General features: G+C 35.6%; 1 protein-coding gene across 1 annotated transcript in view; it reads left to right on the top strand.

The window, feature by feature from the left end:
* The window catches only part of LOC132126181 (succinate--CoA ligase [GDP-forming] subunit beta, mitochondrial-like), a 97642-nt gene extending 76085 nt beyond the window's left edge, over nt 1-21557 (top strand). Inside the window, exons 10-11 of the mRNA XM_059537310.1 lie at nt 13793-13913; nt 20880-21557. Of these exons, the coding sequence (XP_059393293.1) occupies nt 13793-13913; nt 20880-20995 (237 nt within the window). The 3' untranslated portion in view covers nt 20996-21557. The remainder of the gene's footprint in view (nt 1-13792; nt 13914-20879) is intronic.
* Nucleotides 21558-21979: the final 422 nt, after the last annotated feature.

Raw genomic sequence — 21979 nt, 5'->3', positions numbered from 1 at the left:
TCTGAGCTATGCAGATTGCAGTCTGCAGGTCTTAAGTGTCTGTCAAGGGGCATTTGATCATGCCATGGAGAGACTCTTACCCATTTTAACACGACTCACTCTCAGTCTTGTGCTCTTTACACATTAATTTTTAGTGAACAAATGGAAAGAGTGACAAGTGTGCATAAGACCGGCCTAGTCTCGCATGGTATATTTTTCACAGTGGTGTTCATTCGTAGACCACCAAAACATCCAAGCACATTTTTTTTTTCTGTATGAATTACGTAAGTTTGTGATTGGTTTGAATCTACACAATCTTTTTTGATTGCAATATCCATTTATAAACAAAAGAAATATGCATTTAAAATTTAAGTCAACTGGAGGCTTCATTTTAAGGTTCACTGTAAGGTTTCACAGAATTTAGAGGTGTGGAAAAATGTCAGAATGTGTGTTAACATGATTTAGTTTGATGCACTGAAAGTGTTCACATGCAATCAGTGAGTGTGTCCATTATTTTACAGGTTTGATGTTGATGGACCCTGTAGGTGGCCTTGAGGAGCCTGAGAATAAGGGAGTGATAAGGAAAGGGGTAGGGAAAAAAAAGAAAGGGGGAATGCTGAACGAAAGAGAGAAAATTCTATCCACTTTTAAATTACTCATTTAGTTTGGGTGGAGAAGCAGCAGAAACCAGTCATTGCATTTCAATAAGTGCAGTGATACAGTGATTCACATGGATGAATAACAAATTAGCGGTCTTAAAAGGCCCTATTTTTAGATTGGGCTCTGCTGAGGGCCAAAGCGCTAAATCAAAATAGTATTCCATCTCTTTGGATTAAAATGCTCTGGGGTTATATCATCCTGGCTAAATTGCCTTGCATGCTAAACAGTGGCAGAAAAGTGAATTATTCAGTTTCTGTGCACACTTTTTTTCTTTGCTTTATCGTCGTGGCTATAAACGCATATGGCAAATACAAACACACAAATTTATACAATATATATATTCAGATTCATTTATAGAAGCACCTCTATATAGGAATGAATGATTTACATTTACAATCAGTAACTTTGAAACTGATGTTGACTCATACAGCTGTTTTTAGTTACAATCCCAAATATGTTTATAAATATGAACTAATTTTTACCTACTGTATATATTTAGTTTTAAATTTTAATGCGAAAATGTTTATGATGACAAATTTTTATAGTTACTAATTCTAGTGCTGTCAAACGATTAATCGTGATTAATCGCATGCAAAATTAGATTTTGTTTGCATAATACACTTGTGTACTGTGTATATTTAAGAAAAAAAATTGTTTATATATAAAATGTCTGAGGTAAAGGTTATTTTGTGCACCTTGTAAAATATATGGTCCATATATAACTATAGATGAGAAGAACTATGTAGAATTAATAACTACAAATCATCATAAACTATTTACAACTTTAAAAAGTAATTTAATAAATTTTAATGTATCATCTTTCACTGTCCTTGTCCGGCAATCATTACCACTGCTAGCTGATGTTTAATAGGCTCACTTTAACAGCTGTTGTTAAAGACTGGTTCTGTGGCCATTAGCAGGTGTCGTTTTTACAAAGGCTGAGACAAGTCTCTAAACTGTAACTAAAAGAGGACGATTTGCCTTGCAAAAAAAAGTGCACAGCTGCCCTTTAGATGCCTCATTGGCTTCTAAGGTCCGGAGCAATCGGAATCTGAATCATTTGGATAATTGACCTTCTGCGTGAATACATTAGAATAAATTAATTTTGATTGGCCACGGAGCGTCACAGACAAAGTAGGAGGGTCGGTCTTTTATATGCAGTGTTGGTTTGTTGCAACGAGTCTCAGAGGTGATTATGTATGCCATTCTGTGTGTATTATGCATTTCTTCAATTTAATAAAGGAATTCTGGCTCTCAGCAAAGCGTATCGCCGCAGTCTACTTGTGGCAGAACTCCATAATTGAAGAAGATGTTGGGAACGTCTTGTGCAGAAATGCACTACTATACATTTTTCTACCCAGGCCTGTCAAGTGAAAAACTGTATATGCACACAGTCTGACTGGAGGTAAGCTCCAGTACAGCTAGCAGATCTCAAAGCCGGCAGTGTGCAAGGGTTGTATGGCCTCGGTTAAGTCCGTCTGCATTGAGTTTGGTTGTCTGACACTTCTGCCTTATCACGAGCAGGTGAAGATTTCAAGTGGTGTAGTGGATGATAATTTTCACTTAGGTGCATGTATGTCCATTTCAACAGCATTTGCGAATCACTTTATTTTTATAATGTGACTTCATTTTATCTACCAGGAATGTAACCAGCAGTTGTTCTATAATAGAGTTTGCATTCGGTTGCAGGTCATTGATTAGTGAGTAGTAGCTACATTTTTTTATTTTATACTTTAGCTATAACCAATGGCACCAGTTCAGTTGGGTTTATTTTTATGGGTTTGGGGTCAGTAATGTTTATTCTTAGACATTTTTACTTTAATATCCAATTTTGACAGTGAAGACTTTTATTTTACAAAATATATCTATTTCAATGTTTTTTCTTATTCATCAAAGAATCCTAAAAAAAAAAATGTATTCTAGTTTCCACAAAAATATTAGTCAACAGCACAATTGTCTTGAACATTGATAATAATAATTGTATCTTGAACAACAAATCAGCATAATAGAATGATTTCTGAAGGACCAAATGACACTAAATATGGTTGAAAATTCATCTTAAAAATCACAGAAATAAATGATATTTTAAAATACATTAATATTGAAAACAATGTTTTTAAATTGCAAGAATTTTTCACATTATTTCTGTTTTTCTGTTGTTGTTTTTTTTCAAATGAATGCTGCCTTGTTGAGGCTAAGAGGTTTGTTTCACGTATCTTTTTTTCTTTTTCTTTTTTTATATTGTTGTTTAATATATTAATTAATCCACGTATTGGATTGCATTTATGCTTCCTTTAAAAAGACTGAAGGTTTTATCATTGAAATTATTTGTCAGTGAAACAATTATGGAACCAAAACTGTTAAATTCTTTACAATTTCCATCTCTGGTTATAACTGGGCTAGGTGATGTCAGGCATAAAGGAAAAGTCGTGTCATGTGTATCAGTCAAGTTTCGGTGATTCTTTATTTTTTAGTGTTCTCTTGAAATATATCCATGTGGTGAAATACCCGTTTTGTGTACTTGTGCCATGAAACTCTAGTGTTCATCCACAAAACACTTAAACAGCATTTGTATAATACCATCAACAAGTTCCTATATTAAAGAAATGACAACGAGTCAGATACCATAGCTGTTCTGATAGGAAGTGAAATTCAAGTCATTTTAAATTTAGCGAAATCCCAAGGCAAGAAGTACTTCATGCATTTGTGAATGTGTCAGTTGATTCTGTCGAGCGTCTTCCTATATTTAGCAGGATTTCCGCTCCACGGTGCTTCTCCGCACTTCTGTATTCAGCGTGTAGTGATGGCTGTGTGAGTGTTGCATGTGTTCCTGTGCTCTTGTTCATGTGTGATGTATTTGCTGTCTGTTAAACATCTCTGTTCCCTGTCTCAGTGCTCTCTGATCGACACACATTAACCCCTCTGAGGGTGTTACGGGATATTTATGTCTGTCTGTCACTGACGACACATCTCTCTTCTGGATGAATAATGTTCCCGCCGCTGTCTGCTGATGTCAGCCGCTCAACACAGCAGCTCTGTGTGTGTGTGTGTGTGCGTGCATGAGCGAAAGGCTTCATGAGAGGAACTGAAATCTGCCGTCTTGACTGACATGTGTCAGCTTTCTCACCATGCTTGCTTGCTCGCACTCATATTTTATCCCGTCATTTTATCATTTCTGCATATTTTAAAGTGTCACTGCATGTTTTTGAGTGTCACAATTTTTCCACTCTCATTTTTTCATTGATGGAATATCAGGACAGCTTTTGTATGAAAGATGTTCTGTCCCTAGTGACTACATAGGCAGCTGCTTTTTCATGGAACCCTTATAAGTCAGGGATTTGGACATTAGTGGTTCTTAAAACTTGGGGCCACAGGATCACTTAAATGTCTTTAAATAAATAAATTAGTATTAATTTTCGGTAGGTTTAGTTTTTAACAGATTGCTAAACTAACAGCTAACAGATTCACCATCAGGATTTCTTTTTTTATTTTTTTTTATTTTTTTATTTTTTATTTTTTTGCAGAGCTTGATTGTCTCCAACACAAATTATTCTTGTTTTGGTTCAAAACTGAACCAAAATTAGGTGTCTTAAGAGCCTTTGCTTCGTCATGCCCTTGATATCTCAAGATGCCTTCTCACTAGGCAGCTCACTGGATTTTGGAACAGAGCAGTAGAGTATAACTTTCGAATCAGTTTTCCATTTCCTCTTTCATATCTGCAGCACATTGTCTTCCGAGACCTTTGAGACCTGCAGATTTCTCTCATAAATGAGCCTGCATCCAAGTTCAGATTTTAAATTGAGCTGTGATGGGCATTTACTTGGCTTCCTGCATCTGTATTTTTTTTTTAGGAGGTCTGATTAGAAAATGCAGGAAGAAACATAAAGAGACTTAAAAGCATAAAGCAACTTGCAAGCACACACACACACACACACACACACACACACACGCACACAAACATTTAGGTTGCAGTGTGCTTTTATAGCCCCTTCATGCCAGACAGCAAGCCATGGTGTCCTAACCAGGTGTGACATGACAGGTTCTCTCCAGTCTTCTTTCTGTCCAAGCGAAAAGTAGCAAAAAATATTTGGTGTTTAATATACAGGTACTTGGAGCAGAAACCAATACGATTTCAAAATGGACAGAGCTACCCAGTGCAAATACTATGCTATTAATAAAAAGTCTAAAATGACAAGTTATATTAGGATACTTTGCCCAAAAATGATTTAGATTTTTATTTCCATTTACTCATATTGTTCCAAACCTGGCTTTCATTTTTCTACTTTTTTTGTTCTTCAAATGAAAATTGTTTTGCTTTTTCACAAAAACAACTGAAACATTCTTTAAAATTTCATTTTTTTTGTGTTTTACATGAAGTCAAACACGGTTTTTGCAAATAAATTATGCGGACAACAACATGATAAAGGATGACGATATTTAAATTTTTTGGCGAGCTATCTCTTTAATTAAAAGCCTTTCTTTTGGGTGAACATATAACATAAAACAAAATGCATATATATCAGAATACAATATTAGGTGTATCGGCCGATAATTAATGCGCATCTCGTCAGTAAAGCCGGTTCTCTAATCAGCTGTAAATTTCATCAGGTGCGTGATTTCACATAGAGCAGCTGTTACTACACAGAGCTGTTGTTAACTGACAAGCTGTGCAAATCCTTCATTATCGGCCGATATTTATTGTGCACCCCTAGCAACTAGAAAGGTATAATTCTACTCAAAAGCTGGAATATTACTGGTTTGAGGAAAACCTGCAATACTGAAGGACAGTTTGATTAAAATCTCCGTAATTCAACTTTTTACTTGCTGCTGACATTGTATCAAGTGTTTATGCATGTGTGTAGGACTCAATATTGTCAACAGAGAAAAGGACAGACTGAGCTTCATGAGGATGAAAACGCTCAGTCTGTCCTTTTCTCTGTTGACAATATTGAGTCCTGTGTGTTGAGAGAGAATTCAATGACATGTCGCCTGAAAGGATGGTCTAGCTCATCTCTGATATGCTTCAACCTGAAACGGTAGCTGTCATAGTTCACAACCCTACCACTATGGCACAAGAGAAACAGACCTTGAAGCGGATATGGCTGACGCCAGGTTTCAATTCACTAGGATACACCGCACTCACGTCCGTCAATGCCTGTAGTCTGGCTGCAAATCCATTTCTGCTTTGATTGCTTTCTTTTCTTTCCCTGGAGATAGAGAGAGCAGGCACACACGTCTGACCACGACTTCACGTGCAGAGAGATGAAAGGCGTTAGCACAATGTGAACCTATAGTCGCTGTTGATTTGCCTGGATCTTATGGTAGAAAATGGCACATGTTTTTGCCATTGATGTCTCTATGGAGAAGAGAGATTCTCAGAACAAGATAGATTGAGGGACCTTGAGGATTAACTTGGACTCAAAATTTCCAGTGCATCGTGAAAATAATAGGATCACTGTAGTACCATCATGTATCTGAGTTTTGGGGAAAGATAGACATCCCAAATGTGACCATTTCTCGCTTTTTATGCATCGGTACATCCTGAAGCATACCTGATCTTCTGACAAAAACATACCTGTGGGAACTTTTTCCGCTATACGCGAAAACTAAAAAAGCTAATTCAAAATATTAGCAATACTATAATGGCGTACAAATATTATTAAATAACAATGATTCTAAGTGCATTGCTGTAAACTTTTGTCTGTGGTAACAGCTTAACTTGTTTACCCAAAACATTCCTTTAAGCTATGTTACGCGAAATAGTTACCAATAAGTGCATATCACTGCAGTTTCCAACAGAAACTTCAAGCACTTGTAATTGTTTTTTTGTACACACAGTCATGATTACAGCTCCATATGTTTCGCTTTCCGGAAGTAATGAGCTTGCTCTGTAGCTCAGCAGGTGCGGAACTAGACTTAGGATGTGGAATCCTTGGGTACAAATCCTGTGAAAAACATGACTCACGATGAAAGATGAAAGATTGAAAAACAAGCTAAAACGTTGTGCTTGCTATTGCATTTTCTATTGCACATTCACTTTTATTCATACTATCAGGTAGGTTTAGGTGTAGTGCAGGTGGTACGTTATTTTAAAACATCAGAGAATGTTAGAGTAATAGTGCCACTTAACGAACATTTTAAGTCAGAACTGCAATGACGCATTCAAAACCAACGTCACATAAAACATAACATATGTACGTTCATCTGCTCCGGTGAAAAAACTACCACTATTTTAGCACCACTCAGTAGACATTTCACATCGAATATTTCACAAAATTTAAATGGTATGTATTTCGCGTCTTGCGAAAAAGTTCTCAAAGGTACATTTTCGTCATGATATCAGGTTCTCTGAAGCTCATGTTGACCAAGATGCATTTGATACATTCAGCTCCAGCAACAAGACGGAACAGAGATCCCGTCAAAACTGTCAATCAAGAAAAGTCGACCAATGGTTCTCTAGTGTCTCCTAACACGAAGTGATTCTCGGAATGGTTGTGTCTAGATGTGTCTGTGTTTTGCGAGCTGATTTTTTGACACAATGCTTCATCTCTTTCACTCTGGGTGAAGAGAGAAGCTGTCATGCTTCAGCAAGCTGGATAATTATTTCTCTCTTATCCCCTGTGCCAGGCCCAATCTGATCCCCCAATAACAGCCTGGGACCAAACCACATCTTTCTCTCCCCCCGTCCCTTTTTTTCTTTTCTTTTTCTTTGCTCCAGAGGAATGGCGGAACCACTAGCAATGGATTAGCAGAAGGGGAAAAATAGCCTCTAGATTTGATAAGATTGTGCCAAATAAAGTGAGCCAAAAGACGAAGATATCAAAAAAGGAAAAAGCATATTAAACTTTCTTATCATCGGAACTGGCTTTGCTGTCACTAAGCTTACACTTTGCCAAAATATTTGAATATTATTTTCATATCTCTACGACTATGCCAAGTTTGGGTGACTGATATGAGATGTGAAGCCCAGTCTGTTCAAATGGCACGTTGGAGCATTTTGTCCATCAGAAGTGTTTCCCAGCTCTGATAACGTGCCTTTTTTCCTGAAAAGTGTCTCGTGTATTCATGCTCAGACTGTTAATATTTTAAACTGTAAGGAAGCAATTCGCCTGATATCCATCTTCTCACCTACAGAAATGCCATTATTTCACCTTTCTAATGTGCAAAACAAACAGTCCCCCTTTCGCTCTTCCTTTCAGATGGATGACTGCTGTCAGCCGCCCCTCTTCATTTGAAAATGTTGGGTTTTAATCTTTGACTTCTAGCTTATTGAAGTATTTCACATCCACTAAGAGACTTAAGGTGCAAAAGAATCCGAAAGCTAGTGTACGAAACCTGCGTTGCGCAGATAAACCAGAACAATGGTGCTAATAGGGTACGGCGAGACGAAGGTTTTCACTCTTTTAGGCGTTAACAAAAGACAGATGCACTTCCACAGATTGATTAGCACTGGTCAACGGAGTAGACCCCCCATTCTCTGGGAGCACAGCTGCCAATGTGCGGTTGGATGATAATGCCAGCGCTCCCCGACCACATCACAGGCATGTCCCGGCGCTGATAGCAGCACAACGGTATTCCTAATGAGCACTGCATTAATGGAGATTTGCCTCCTTTTTTAAATCAAACAGCTTTTGTTTCATCTTTTTTTTTTTTTTTTTTTTTTGTTCTAAGGCTTTAAATCACATCACAGAGGAAATGAATGATTGACCAGTGGGTACAGCGTACGAGCTATTGGCATGAACCCGCTACCAACACCAGAGACGTCTTGTGTCGCAGAGAACATTCCCTGAAACAAAAGCTACTCCAAAGCAAATAAAGATGAAAAGGCCTAATCAAAAGTAGGCTGCTTTCTTAAAAGTGAAAACCAACAGGGACGATATTGATGTCGTTACTCACAACTTTCTTAGAAGTCATGAATCTAGAACGAGCATGTGATACTAGACCCACTGGCGGCTAATGCAGACAAACAGCAACTCTGAGAGATGGTTTTCTTTGTTTAAGAGGGCTTTGATACTGTTTGCAGATACAGAAAATGTTGCAAAATTGCATTCAAGATCCCATTCGTTGTTTTCTTTCCTGTATTGACATACTTCCTCTACAGGACGCTTGGCTGTAACATATCGAAGGACTTTAAAATGTACACACACACACGTTTGTTTTTGTAAAAAAATGGGGACATCCCATAGACGTAATGGTTTTTATACTGTACAAACTGTATATTCTATGGCCCTAACTCTAACCTTCACAGGAAACTTTGTGCATTTTTACTTTCTCAAAAAAACTCATTCTGTATGATTTATAAGCGTTTTGAAAAACGTACATGGGTTATGTCCTCATAAGTCACCCTCTCCTTGTAATACCTGTGTCATACCCATGTCATTATACAGAGTTGTGTCCTGATATGTCACAAAAACAAGAGCACACACACACACACACACACACACACATATATATATATATATATATATATATATATATATATATATATATATATAGCCAATAGACTAATTATGTTGCAGATGGCTTTGGAGGAAGAGCATTCTTATTTGTATCATTATCAAAGCCCATTTCTGCCATGGCATCTTAAAAGAATAAAACGGGTAATTGTGACTTTTTATCTCACAATTCAGACATCTTTCTTCAAAGTTTATATTTCTCACAAAAAAACAAAAAGTCAGGAATGGTAGATGAATGGTAAATTTATTTATTTTTTATTCCATGACAGAAACAGGCTTCCAAATTCATGTATTCATTCATTTATTTTGACAACTTTTAGGAGTGCAGATCTCTTTGCTGTGAAGCACAGTTTTTGCTGCTGTATTGTACCGCTTATTTTTACTGACCAGACATGTTTGAATGATTCAGAAGGGCATTAACTATTTTAATCAGTTATAAGTTGATCTAAATTGAGCTTGCACTCAACAAAGAGTAGATGAATTGGATTACTGCAGCTATGAAAAGTAAGAGCTGATTTGTTGACAAGTGGACCGCTGAAATTAGCAAAATAATTTGCAAGACAGCTTCATGTTTATAACTTCAAAGTTATTTTCTAGATCAATCTGTGGTCTGCTACTTTGTCTTATTACCTGTTGTGCATTCAGCCCTCTTTTTCATGTCACTGTCATAAGCAAAGCCTGCTCTCCGTTGCACATGCTCTACTTCACCATTAATGCAATATTCCAGAAATTTGCTTCAGAATGTTCAAGCCTGGAGGTGCAGTCCCACATTCCAACAGCAGAACGAGTTGGTTTTGTGAAAAATAGAAAAACATGATCCTGCACCTCTGAAAGTTTCTATCGCATTTGTTCTTTTTCATTTTAAATCCCACTGGCAGTTTGAGCGAAGTGCACTATATATTTTTACGAAGCAGCATTTACTCATGTAGGAGAAAGCATAAATCATGCCTACTGTATCATTAATATACATAGATGTCAATAGGAAACGCATGACTGGAAGAAATATGACTGTGCACAATAAAGGCCGGTTTGAAAAATGTGCTGCTGGTGAAGACACTGTTGTGTGGAGAATGAGACTTTGTGCTGTTGCTCCTGGATCTGTGCTGCCCTCTAGTGTCATTGGAAGAAAACCTGAGGAGCACAGCTGGGAACAGCAAAGAAAATGTGGCAGGAAATTACATCACAAATCAGGTTTAATTCTATTTGAATCAAATATTTTATCAATTTATATATATATATATATATATATATATATATATATATAGTATAACATTATAGTATAACATTATAATCACCTGAGATTTTTCTTAATTTTTTGTATTTCAATAAAATATACCCCAATTATAAGACCAAAATGTGACAAATTATTTCTTATAAGACCCAAATGTGAATTTTTCCATATTATTTTTATCTATCTATCTATCTATCTATCTATCTATCTATCTATCTATCTATATTTACACACACACACACACACACACGCGCGCGCGCGCGCATTGTTCACCTTAGATCCTGCTTTAATTTCCTGTATTTCAATAAAATATATTCAATTTTTTTCCATATATTCTTTAATGTGACAGGAAATGACATCACAAATCTTTTTCTTTTTTCAGAAATAAAACCCTAGGAAAAATAATATATATCCTAATTACTATTTAAATCATGCATAAAATATTTTTTAATTTACATTATTAATTTCAATCACAAATGTAATCATTTTTTCACAATATATATTATTTTATATATTAAAATTGTATTGTTACCTTGATTTTTAATTATTCTTAATTATTCACCTGTATTTCAGTCAGATATTTTAGGTGTATTGGGACCCAAAATTCTAAGGCCGCCTTGAAATTCTGGGATTGAAAATCTAATCTAATAGTTCATTTTAATTATTTCATTTTATTAATAATATAATAAATTTGAATTTTATATATATATATTTTATATATATATTTATATATATATATATATATATATATATATATATATATATATATATATATATATATATATATATATATATATAAAATGGTCTCAGACATTTCCAGCCTTTTGATTTGAATTCTGAGCTAGTTTTAGTCCGTCACAATCTGTCAGTGTGACATGCTTCAGTGTGGTTGTGACTATAGGCTTCTCAGTTTGAGCAGAGCTCTGAATTGAAAGGTCTGGGTCAAGTTTTACTCCCTTTTGGCTGAGCTGTGACTGTGTCTCTACTTATCATGCTTTTTCCTGTCTGTATCTTACTGGAGTTGTACATTGTGTAAACTGCAGTAGCTCAGACGTTAGTGTTGATGGGGAAGACGCAGCAGATGTAGACGTTCTGCAGTCATGGCAAATGCCTGCCAGTTCCAGCATCAACAGCTGGACATTACAGACAGTTTCCCTGTCTCCATCCGGTCTGTCAGATCCACTAACAGACCCCACACTCATCTGCCTTGTGCTGTTTCAGGGTCACATGCTGGAAACTCTGGCATTGGGCACCCTTTAGTCTGTCAGTTTTGGTGTGGATTTATTTATATCACAAGTTGACAATGAAACACTAGCTGTCCGCGATATCTCAGGATGTAAAGATGTGGATGTGCCATCTGGCAGCTCAGACAGGTGGGGATGTACCTGTTGGTGGAGGCATTGTCTTGCCTGTCTGTGCATGGGTCCTCGACCTGTATCTATTTCTGTCTCAGTCTTTTCACCTCTACTGTGTGTCAGCCTGTGGATATATATTTGATTCTTTTCCCCTTTTAAATGTAAAAAAATCTTATATGGATTTTTTTTCTCTCTATGTGTGTCTGGGTGTGTCTCAGTCAGTAAGTGCACTGTCTAGGGAGTCAGCCATTGTGAGGGCCATCAGGATGGTTGCATTGCATTAAAACTGCCTAAAAAATTTCCAGAATATGCTGTAAAACTATAGTGAGCATCAACTACTCGCTATACTTATTGAAAATGCTTTTTATGAAGGCATCAAAATATAATTGTTTTTTATTTATGTATCATTATCAAATTTGTGTTTTTTTTTATAATAATAATAATATAGATTATTTATATTATCATCACCAATAACAACCATAATAATAATAATTATTATTATTATTATTATTATTATTATTGGACATTATGGGTTGCTATTGTAACTTGTAAATAATGATAATCATTAATAATTATTAATTATGGATTCAATAATTATAAATATTTAATACATATTATTATTATGCCATTATGCCAACAGTTTTTTTTAGACAAAACAAATAATTATTAACTGAGTAATTAAATGTGTAGAATAAATATTAATGTTAAATAATTAATAATAATGATTTATAAAATTAAAAGCAATCACAGTCTATTCTGCATTAAACAAAGTCAGTAAAATATTATTGTTGTTATAAACACTTAATAATGACACTTTGCCTTGGCCACAACGAAGATGCAATTTAAAAAGTACAAGCTACACGTAATGTGTGACTTCTTAATCATGTAACAGATAATTGAGTTCTCAAAATCCCAGTGTTTAGAAAACCTTGCTAGTGTCTGAACTCATGCTCACACTACACATATTCACAAAATAGGGAGCTCTAGTTTCTAGCCCGTAAGGCGAGTAACCGCATTTGTGGATGAAACTGCCAATATCTCTCTGATCCTCTGAGTTCCTCTAACCGTGTAAACATCATTACCACCGAATGCAGCCAGCAGTCACTGCCACAGATTAGCATAGATTATGAGTAAACATGCCAAATTAATTTGATCTGTTGACTTGCTAATTTGACAGAAATGAATTGACATTGAGTAATTTAAATTCTTACCTTGTAAGAGTAACACATTCATGAGCTGTTAACAATTCTGTGTGTGTATGCATGTTTGCACACATTAATGTCCCTTTGATTGCTGCTATACATTTATGCAAATGATCGGTGGATTATGTGAAGTATAATCTGCAGGGGGTTTTTTGTTGAGGAATTATGGTCATCATATAGCATTGTACTACACTAGGCTCAAATATCTAGTTTCTCCTCAGGTGAACTGCTCATATCAGGACTTAAGCAACTCAAATCTCTTTTCTAGCCACATGAGGGTTTTAAGCATGCTAATGTTAATAGTCTATTTAACAACTGGTCTTTTTTCATATGAGGTTCAGGGTTTTCTCCAGTTGTTGAAAGCCTGGAAATATTAGAACTGTTATACAATGTTATAAATAATACACATTTTCATGATCGTCCATTATGAATATAAACGTTTCTGCTTATCCTCAACTCTTAAAAATGTTTAATTGCTTTGAAATTGATTGATTTCAATGGCCACACTTTATTTAAATGTCCAATTCTCACTATTAATAAACCATTAACTGTGACTTTTTCCTCAATAAACTAATAATAGTAGTAAGGTAGTTGTTAAGTTTAGGTATTGAGTAGGAGGATTAGAGATGTAGAATATGGTCATGCAGAATATATGCTTTATAAGTACTGATTAACAGTAAATGTTTAATAATAGACATGCTAATAAACAACTATTTAATAGTGAAAATTGTTCCCTATACTAAAGTATTACCACTTTAATATTAATAAATAACAAATTGTTGGTTGAGAACCCTAAAGGTTAAGCTTTCTTGCCTTTTCATCTTCTAAAAGATGCAGGTAATGCAGTGTCATATTTTTTTATCTAAACAAAGCTTTTTCACCCAGTTTTTCTTCTTTTTCTGCATTCAGGTAGAGGCCATCTTGGTAAACATCTTTGGGGGGATTGTTAACTGTGCCATCATTGCTAACGGCATCACCAAGGCCTGCAAAGAACTGGAGCTCAAGGTTCCCCTGGTGGTTAGGCTCGAAGGTGGGTGTGGCCAATTAATGTCAATTTAATCAAAATATGCAGTTTCTTAATCAAAGGTTCCAGTTTAATGTTGGCTCCTATAGTCTTGTGGGCAGAGCGCCAACATGCAGTACTGTTACGCTATGGGCGTCCCGAGTTTCGAATCCTGTCTTCGGGACCTTTCCCCCTGTCCAATCATAATAAAGGCAAAAATGCCAGTTTAAAATCAGTTTTAACCTCAAATTTTTAAAATGTGTTCTGTAAAACCTTTACCTGTAAGCAACCCTGTGCCTGTCAAGTGTAGAGATTGTTGGTGTTGGTTGGCAAGCGTGTCACGCCGCAGCATTTGTTGGTGGCAGTGAGAGGAGCAGAGGGGCCAGGCGTTGATTGCTGGACCTCTCACCTGTGTATGCTAACGCTATGCGCTCGTGTGACACTGGGCCTCAGCCTGCTCCCATCTGGCCATTAGGATAATTGGCAGAAAACAGCTGAGTCGTTTTGCCCGGAGAGAGACATATACTCCACTCCATTAGTTTTCTGCCCCTCGTTTGTCCATGCCATACCCTGTCCTTCTGAGGACGGCCTTTATATAGGACAAGAGCAGCATGCAGATATTTTGAACAATTAAATGCACATCATATTTAATTTTCTGATAATATTTACACTTCCGGGGGGCCAAAATGTTGCCAATTAGCCAAATACTGCCATACGTCATTGAACACAGTTAAAATGGTTAAGGGATAGTCACCTAAAAATAGTATATATAATAACTCTGCCAAAATTTACCCTCGTCCTCATGTCGTTTTTTTTTTTTTTTAATGAAATCCAAGAGCTTTCTTACCATGCATAGACCGCTATGCAACTACCACATTCAAATCCCAAAAAGGTAGTAAGGACATTGTTAGTCATTATGACATTAGTGGTTCAACCTTAATTTTATGAAGCTACAAATCTTGCAAAAAAGCCAAAGAGCATCCGGGTTCTACTACATCAAAACACCGGTTCCTGTGTCAACAGCACCACACACATGCATCATGGTACTCTCGTGAATGTGCGTCGAAGTCTGTCACGGAAAAGAACAATTGCTGAATAAATTGGTTATTTTTCTTTTCTTTTCACACAGAAATATTCTCATAGCTTCATAAAATTAAGGTTGAACCACTGATGTCACATGGACTATTTTAAAGATGTCCTTAATAACTTTCCGGGTCTTGTACAGTTCAATTGTCAGTTGCATTGCTGCCTATGCAGGGTCAGAAAACTCTCGGATTTCATCAAAATTTCTTAATTTGTGTTCCGGAGATGAACGTTGAATGTCTAACTGGTTTGGAACGACATGAGGTTGAGTAATTAACAACAGAATTGTCATTTTTGGGTGAGCTATCCCTTTAATAATGTTCAAAATAAAAAATTGGAATGCATTTAAATTTACATATTAAAAATAATTCAGTCCTTTTTATTTTGAACTAGCCCTGTAAATTAAATGGCTAAAAGCCTTTATATCATACATAGTGCAAAAGTGATTACTGACACACCATTTTCACAAAGCATTTTCCATCCAAATGAAAATGCCTTGAAGCAATAGTGGCTCAGATTCGCCTGCCCTCTCTGGAAAAGTGAATTAGACACAGTGGCCTGAAAGCCCTCAGTAATGGGTGTAAGAGGCAGCATGCTGCTTACAGATCGATCGTCTATTCTGTCTCTCTGTCTGTGGCTTATCATGTCTGACAGATCGCTATAAGATGGTTCCCAGCTTAGAGTTTAGTTGTATTAGCTGCCTATTGATTCAGGCCCATTTCTTACCCCAGCCTCTCCAAATGCCCCACCTTTCCAAGAAAGACTTCAGATGCATATTTGTGTGTGTGTGTGTGTGGTGTGATCTATACTCTCTTCTTCAAGCTTTTTCACAATCAGCTCCTTCATGTAGGTACCTAAGACCATTAAGATTTTGTTCCTCAACATGCTGGATCAGTGGGACCAAAAGTACAAACAAGTTGTTCACTCAAAAATGTATGTACTTTAATACTGGTATTCTTTTTGTCGTCTTTTTTAAATCTACTGTACAGGATATGCATGTCATATATTACATATATTGAAATTGTATTCAGACATGATAAGATATATAAAAAAATATTGTACCAAAAATATCATAAAATTACTGTTGCAAGGGAAAAGTATGTAAAATTATGATTTCTGTATGACACTATGCTAAAATAATGTGTCATATTCGTTAAAAAAATAAATATACATTTCTTTAAGTACGACTTTAAATATGGTAAAATGTAGGGCTGCACGATGTGTCGTTTAAGCATCGATATCGCGATGTACGAATCCACGATAGTCACATCGCAGGATGTGCGATGTAGGCTGTCATAGTTGATCCGTTATTCATTAACTGTACGGGCCAGCTGCTCCCCGGCCCTTGACGAATGTGATTTGCGGATTAATTGCACAGCTTAACCATCATAGAGTGAAAGTTTATAATTTGCATGTGTTTTTAAGTCCTGTCAGTTTAACAACTGAACGAGCAGAGAGAGAGCGAGAGCGAGCGCGAGAGGCTCACCTTCACCGTCTTCAAACAACACGAGCGCTGACTTGCTCTCTCTCCCTCGCGCATATTAATCAAAATCAATTGACACGATGGTGTCAAAAAAGAAAAAACTATCCAGTGATGAAATGTTTTCTGTGTTGTGATAATTACTCAATGCATGCAGTACACGTCTGATTCGCGAACTAATGATTCTTTTGAACCGATTCAATTTAATGAATGGTTTAAACAACTGACCTGTCCAACACTGAACTCACGAGACGTCTGAATTGGTGTATAAAAAAAATCTGTAACACTTTACAATAATGTTCTATTTATTAAACTATTTAACATTTACTATTACTAAACTGCACTTCTACAGCATTGTTAATTTCAACATTTAGGCTATAGCCTTCATTGTTGAAAAGTAACATTACCAAACAATAAACAGCTGTGTTTTTATAAACTAAGATAAACAAAGATTAATAAATATAGTAACAAAAGTATTGCTCGTGGTAAGTTCATGTTAGTTAATATGTTAACAATTCAAACCATTTCCTAAAGTTACAAACAATTGACTCTAATTTAAATAATACTCTGATGTTTAAATCATTTAAAATAAGAAAGTGTGCTCACCCCATTTTTGTTTGTAAGAAAAAATTCGATTAGATTTCATATCACAATATATATCGCAGAAAAATAAAATATCGCAATGTCATTTTTTCCCAATATCGTGCAGCCCTAGAAAAATGTGTTAAATGGAGCTGCGAGTACTAGATAACTTGGGTACCAGAAGTTCCAAAACACTATTTTGGTTACCAGCAATAGCATCCTGTACACTGAGTTGTGAAGTGTAGATGACTAGAGAAAAAAAAAATATATATATATATGTATAGAGAGAGAGAGGGCCTCATAACAATCATGCCAGAGTAGATGCATTTAGTCTTCACAATGTTGTGTATTTTAGTAATATTTATGTAGATTGTTGTTCAAATGTTTTTTACTCCAGTAAAACCTTACTCCAGTCTTCAGTGTCATGTGATCCTTCAGAAATTTGATGCTCTCTTACTATTATCAATGTTGAAAACATTTGCACTGCTCATCTGCCTGACCCCATACTTTTATACGGTTGTGCCAAGAGAATGCTGCAGTCAATTAGTTTTCTGATAGAACTCCTTTCGAAGCTTCTAATTATTCTTATCTGTGCATACTTATTCATAATCATATTCTGTCAGTTCCATAATAGATATGCATGTCTAAACATAAGATACTCTAAAGTAAGCTTTATTCAGAGACATAGGCCAATTGATACTGGATCATTCTGCTTGGTTTTGGTGTTAAGTTGGTCTCTAGCAGCACCTGGTGGCAGTGAGTGAGTACAGACATGCGTGCCTGTCAGCTTTTAGATGCTCAGATCAATATATGTGTGAGATATTACCACTTACATAACACATGAAGAGATTTGACTCGCACAGTGCCATCTAAAAGCCTCCTGTCAGAGCAGTCCAAAAATCTCTTTAAGTGTGTGTACTGTATATATAGGAGTATTTTTCATGGCTTTTGTTGAAATTTGCTCTCGTTGCCCTCAGACGACTCGGCATTGTCAAGCAGCGGCGGACAGTGGATATTCTATACTCCCAGCACACGGCCCTGCTCGTCCTCGGCCTCTGCTAATGAAATTATACAATTGATTGTTTTGTGCTGCCAAATGTGGGAGACGTGTTAGAAATGAGTTATTGTGCGAGTGGACAAAAGCGCTGAAATATCAGTAGTTAAGTGGTGCTGGTAATTGAATTCCTCGTGAAACTGCTATTGATTAGAACATCCTCTCCCCTGAGAGCGCGAGTATTATCATAATTACACTGCTGGACAACAACACACACAGAGACACACACACGTGTATACAGATACTTGTACGTTGACATAGAGATATTTTAGTTATATGTTGCCTAAATGTATATAAGTTTGCCGATCCAATCTGATAATGTTCAGATTTATATGCAGGCCAATATGCAGGATAATGCATTCAGGTAAACACTTTTATTTTCTGCCGCAAGGGTTATAAAACGATGAGGATTTGGAGTCGTGGCTTAGCAGCTTGCATGTAGATCCATGGTGCTGAGGTGCTCATGTAGGTGATGCAAGTTCAAGTCTGACTCGTGTCATGTTCTGATCTCATTCCCCTTTTCTTTTATTTCCTAGACACTCTTTAAAATTTTGACTGTATAATGTAAATTTAAATGTGTAAAATTAAAACTTAAAAAAAAAGGATGATAGTTAATGATTAAATTAGTCTGAGTAACTTAATAAAACAAAATAAGTTTGTGATAATAATATAAAAGTAAAAATGTTATTTTATATCAGCTTGTGAAAATGAAAAAATACATTATTAGATCAATTATCAAATTGTTAAATAAAAAATAATATTTAAGTAAGTTTTTAGATAATCAAATTTAAATGTATAATGAAAAGCTATAGATTATTAAAACAAAATATATATTTATATGAATTATTAAAATATAAAATAGAGTGCAATTAAGTTCAAGCTGATATAATAAAAAAATAATATATATATATATATATATATATATATATATATATATATATATATATATAAAGTACAAACGCTAAATTTAATAGAATGAATATAACGGTGGAAAATGTAGTGGACATTTTTTTTATTTGAAACGTCCTGCGCACTTTTGTAGTTTGCAAATCATTATTAAACATTTTGCTCATATTCCTTCAGTAGTTTAAAAATACCATTTAAAAAATGTAAGTAAAAAAAAAAAGAAATCCATCTTTTTAATAGGCTTGTTTTCTTGACACATGTTCTGTGAGTGAGAGATCCACGTTCACCTGTGAAATCAGCACGTCTGTCATCCACAGCTGCTCACCTCTCCTCAACAGAGTCACACACATCTCACATATCTGTTATTCCTTCACTTACATCTCACAACCTCCATTCCCTGTACTTCTTGCTACCCTGCCTTTTCTTCTCAATCTGTCTTCATTCTTTTGACCCCTGTGGAGTAGTTTTCTGATTTGTTTTATTGTATTGGCCCCGGGGCCTGGCCCTGTTGTCAGGGGGCCAGAGTTCGGTGACATTCAGGGTCACTGTGTTACCGCAAGGGCAGCCCAAGCAAAGGAGTGCGTGCTCAGTCGGGACGCCTGCATCTGGCACCAACAAGTCCCCCTGGCCTGTGAGTGCAGCACTCGCATTTTCAGCCAATGGAACGAACAACCTCATTGCCATTCAGCCAATGGAACATTTCCTGTCCTTTTCAGGCAATGGAGCGATCCCAAGGCATTTTCAACACTACTGCTCCTTCAAACCAGCAGAGACACACTCCCCAAACTCTGCTCTGCCAATCAACAACATTTTGAGAACGTGATTTCTTTTGTACTCTAGCCAGATTTCTTTTCTAGGCCTTGTTGTAAGGATGGATACTGATAAGCATTATTCAATTATGCTTAAAAGGGTAGTTCACCCAAAAATTAAAAAAATTCTGTCATTAATTATTCGCCCTCATGTCGTACCAAACCCGTAAGACCTTTGATCATCTTCGGAACACAAATTAAGTTATTTTTTTATGGAATCTGAGAGCTCTCTGACCCTCCATAGACCGCAATGATGTTTCTACGATCAACGCACAAAACCGTAGCAAGGACATCTGTAAAATAGTCCATGTGACATCAGGGGTTAAATAATATTAGTTATACTTTTGTGTGATGGTATAGATCTAAACTTTTTATATATATGTATATATATATATATATGTATATATATATATATATATATATATATATATATATATATATATATATATAAAATAGACCTATTTTTTCTGCAAATATTATTTTAAAATATGAAGAGTTAATTCGCAATAAACTGCATTATTTCTGAATCATATTCTGCATTTTTACTGCATTATATGAAACAATTTATTTATTTTTTTACGGATGTTATTATGGAACTAAACAAAAACATATTATGTATTATTTTATAATCTGCTGGTCTAAACAATCAAGTTATTTTAATGATTAGTTTGGTATTATATTTTGCTATTCTATTATGCTATATTATTTATAATATTTCTTTTTATTTATTTCGGTTTTATATAATATTTATATTTTAAATTCATGTTGTAGGTGATATTTTAGAGCTAAACTTAGTTTTTCTAAAAACAATATCACACACACACATACACATTGTAACACTTCAGATAAACTTGATTGTGGACAGAAAGTCAGGCTTTAACTATTATGGGAAGTGAGAGTCCAATGTTAAATATCCAACAGTTGACATTATAATATTAAAACATGCAAAAAAAAAAAAAAAAGAAAATAGCCAGAAGAGTATATAATGCATCCTTGGTATGTGTGTCAGAATAAAAGTGAAGGCTTATAAACTCACATTAACCAAAGTGTCTGCTGTTGTTTTATGTGTTTATGTTCAGGAACCAATGTTCAGGAGGCAAAGCGTATCCTGTTTGAGAGCGGGCTGCCCATCACCTCTGCCACCGACCTCGATGATGCCGCCAAGAAAGCTGTTGCAGCCATTGCCAAGAATTAAATGCATATATGCATACACACCATTATTACAGTATACACAAACCAATAGAGCTGTGGCCAGAATCACCATGACACAAACAAACAGAGCCTTACACACTTCATTCACACACACACGCCTTTCTAATCTGTCTGCAGAACCACAGCTACACACAGTACCAGCCTGCTAGAGTCACTGGGCATCTTGTCCAGTTTTTCCAGGGACAACACTGTATTTGAGAGCCTCTTCTCAAGCCCCAACTTCTCAAAGGGTCTCAAATGCGAGGCAGTCTTGGGAAACGTGACTTTGCCTGGAGTTAACCTTTTTTTTGTCTGAAAGCAGCCGTTTCTATAGCTTAATCAATAACTCTGTTATTTTCATTGCCTTACTCTTAAGTCTTTTTATGGAAAGTTTCCTTTATTGATTATAAGTATGAATTTATATTTTCAAATTAACCTTAAATAGTTAATTGCATTCCATATTAATCCCAATGGTAAATCGCCTTAAGTAAACCATGAAATATAAGAGTGTCATATGGTGGAATAGCCTCGTTTTTATATGATTAAACTGTGAAATACATCCCAAATCTGATATTGATTTCTTGATCTCTATATGATATCACCGTCCAAGTTTTATTTTGTTTGTAAAAGTGAGATGAGACACTTTTTTATGGATATAACATTTAAAACTAGAGATTAAGCATGGTTTGTCTTCAATATTTCTGCCTTAATGAAAATGTGTTATTGAACAGTCAATTCAATATTGGAAGAGATTTCCTATTACATGTTCATAATGTATATTCAACTGCATTCAGTTTATTCATCATAAAGTGGTATAGTTTGTATACTGTGCCTGTCATGAAGATGTTTTTAAAAGTCCACAATAAATGTAATTAGCTTTTTGTAATCTTGATTGTATTTTCAAAGATAAGGTGTTTTAAAATGTCAACAATGTTGAAAATAAAGGTTAAGTTTTTTTCTCTTTATTTCGTCTTTTGCTCTTTTTAAT

The sequence above is a fragment of the Carassius carassius genome, chromosome 44 (assembly GCF_963082965.1).
Source record: "Carassius carassius chromosome 44, fCarCar2.1, whole genome shotgun sequence".
In the NCBI taxonomy this organism is placed as follows: domain Eukaryota; kingdom Metazoa; phylum Chordata; class Actinopteri; order Cypriniformes; family Cyprinidae; genus Carassius; species Carassius carassius.
Note: the sequence above shows the minus strand (reverse complement) of the source record. Positions and strands in the feature narration are given on the sequence as shown.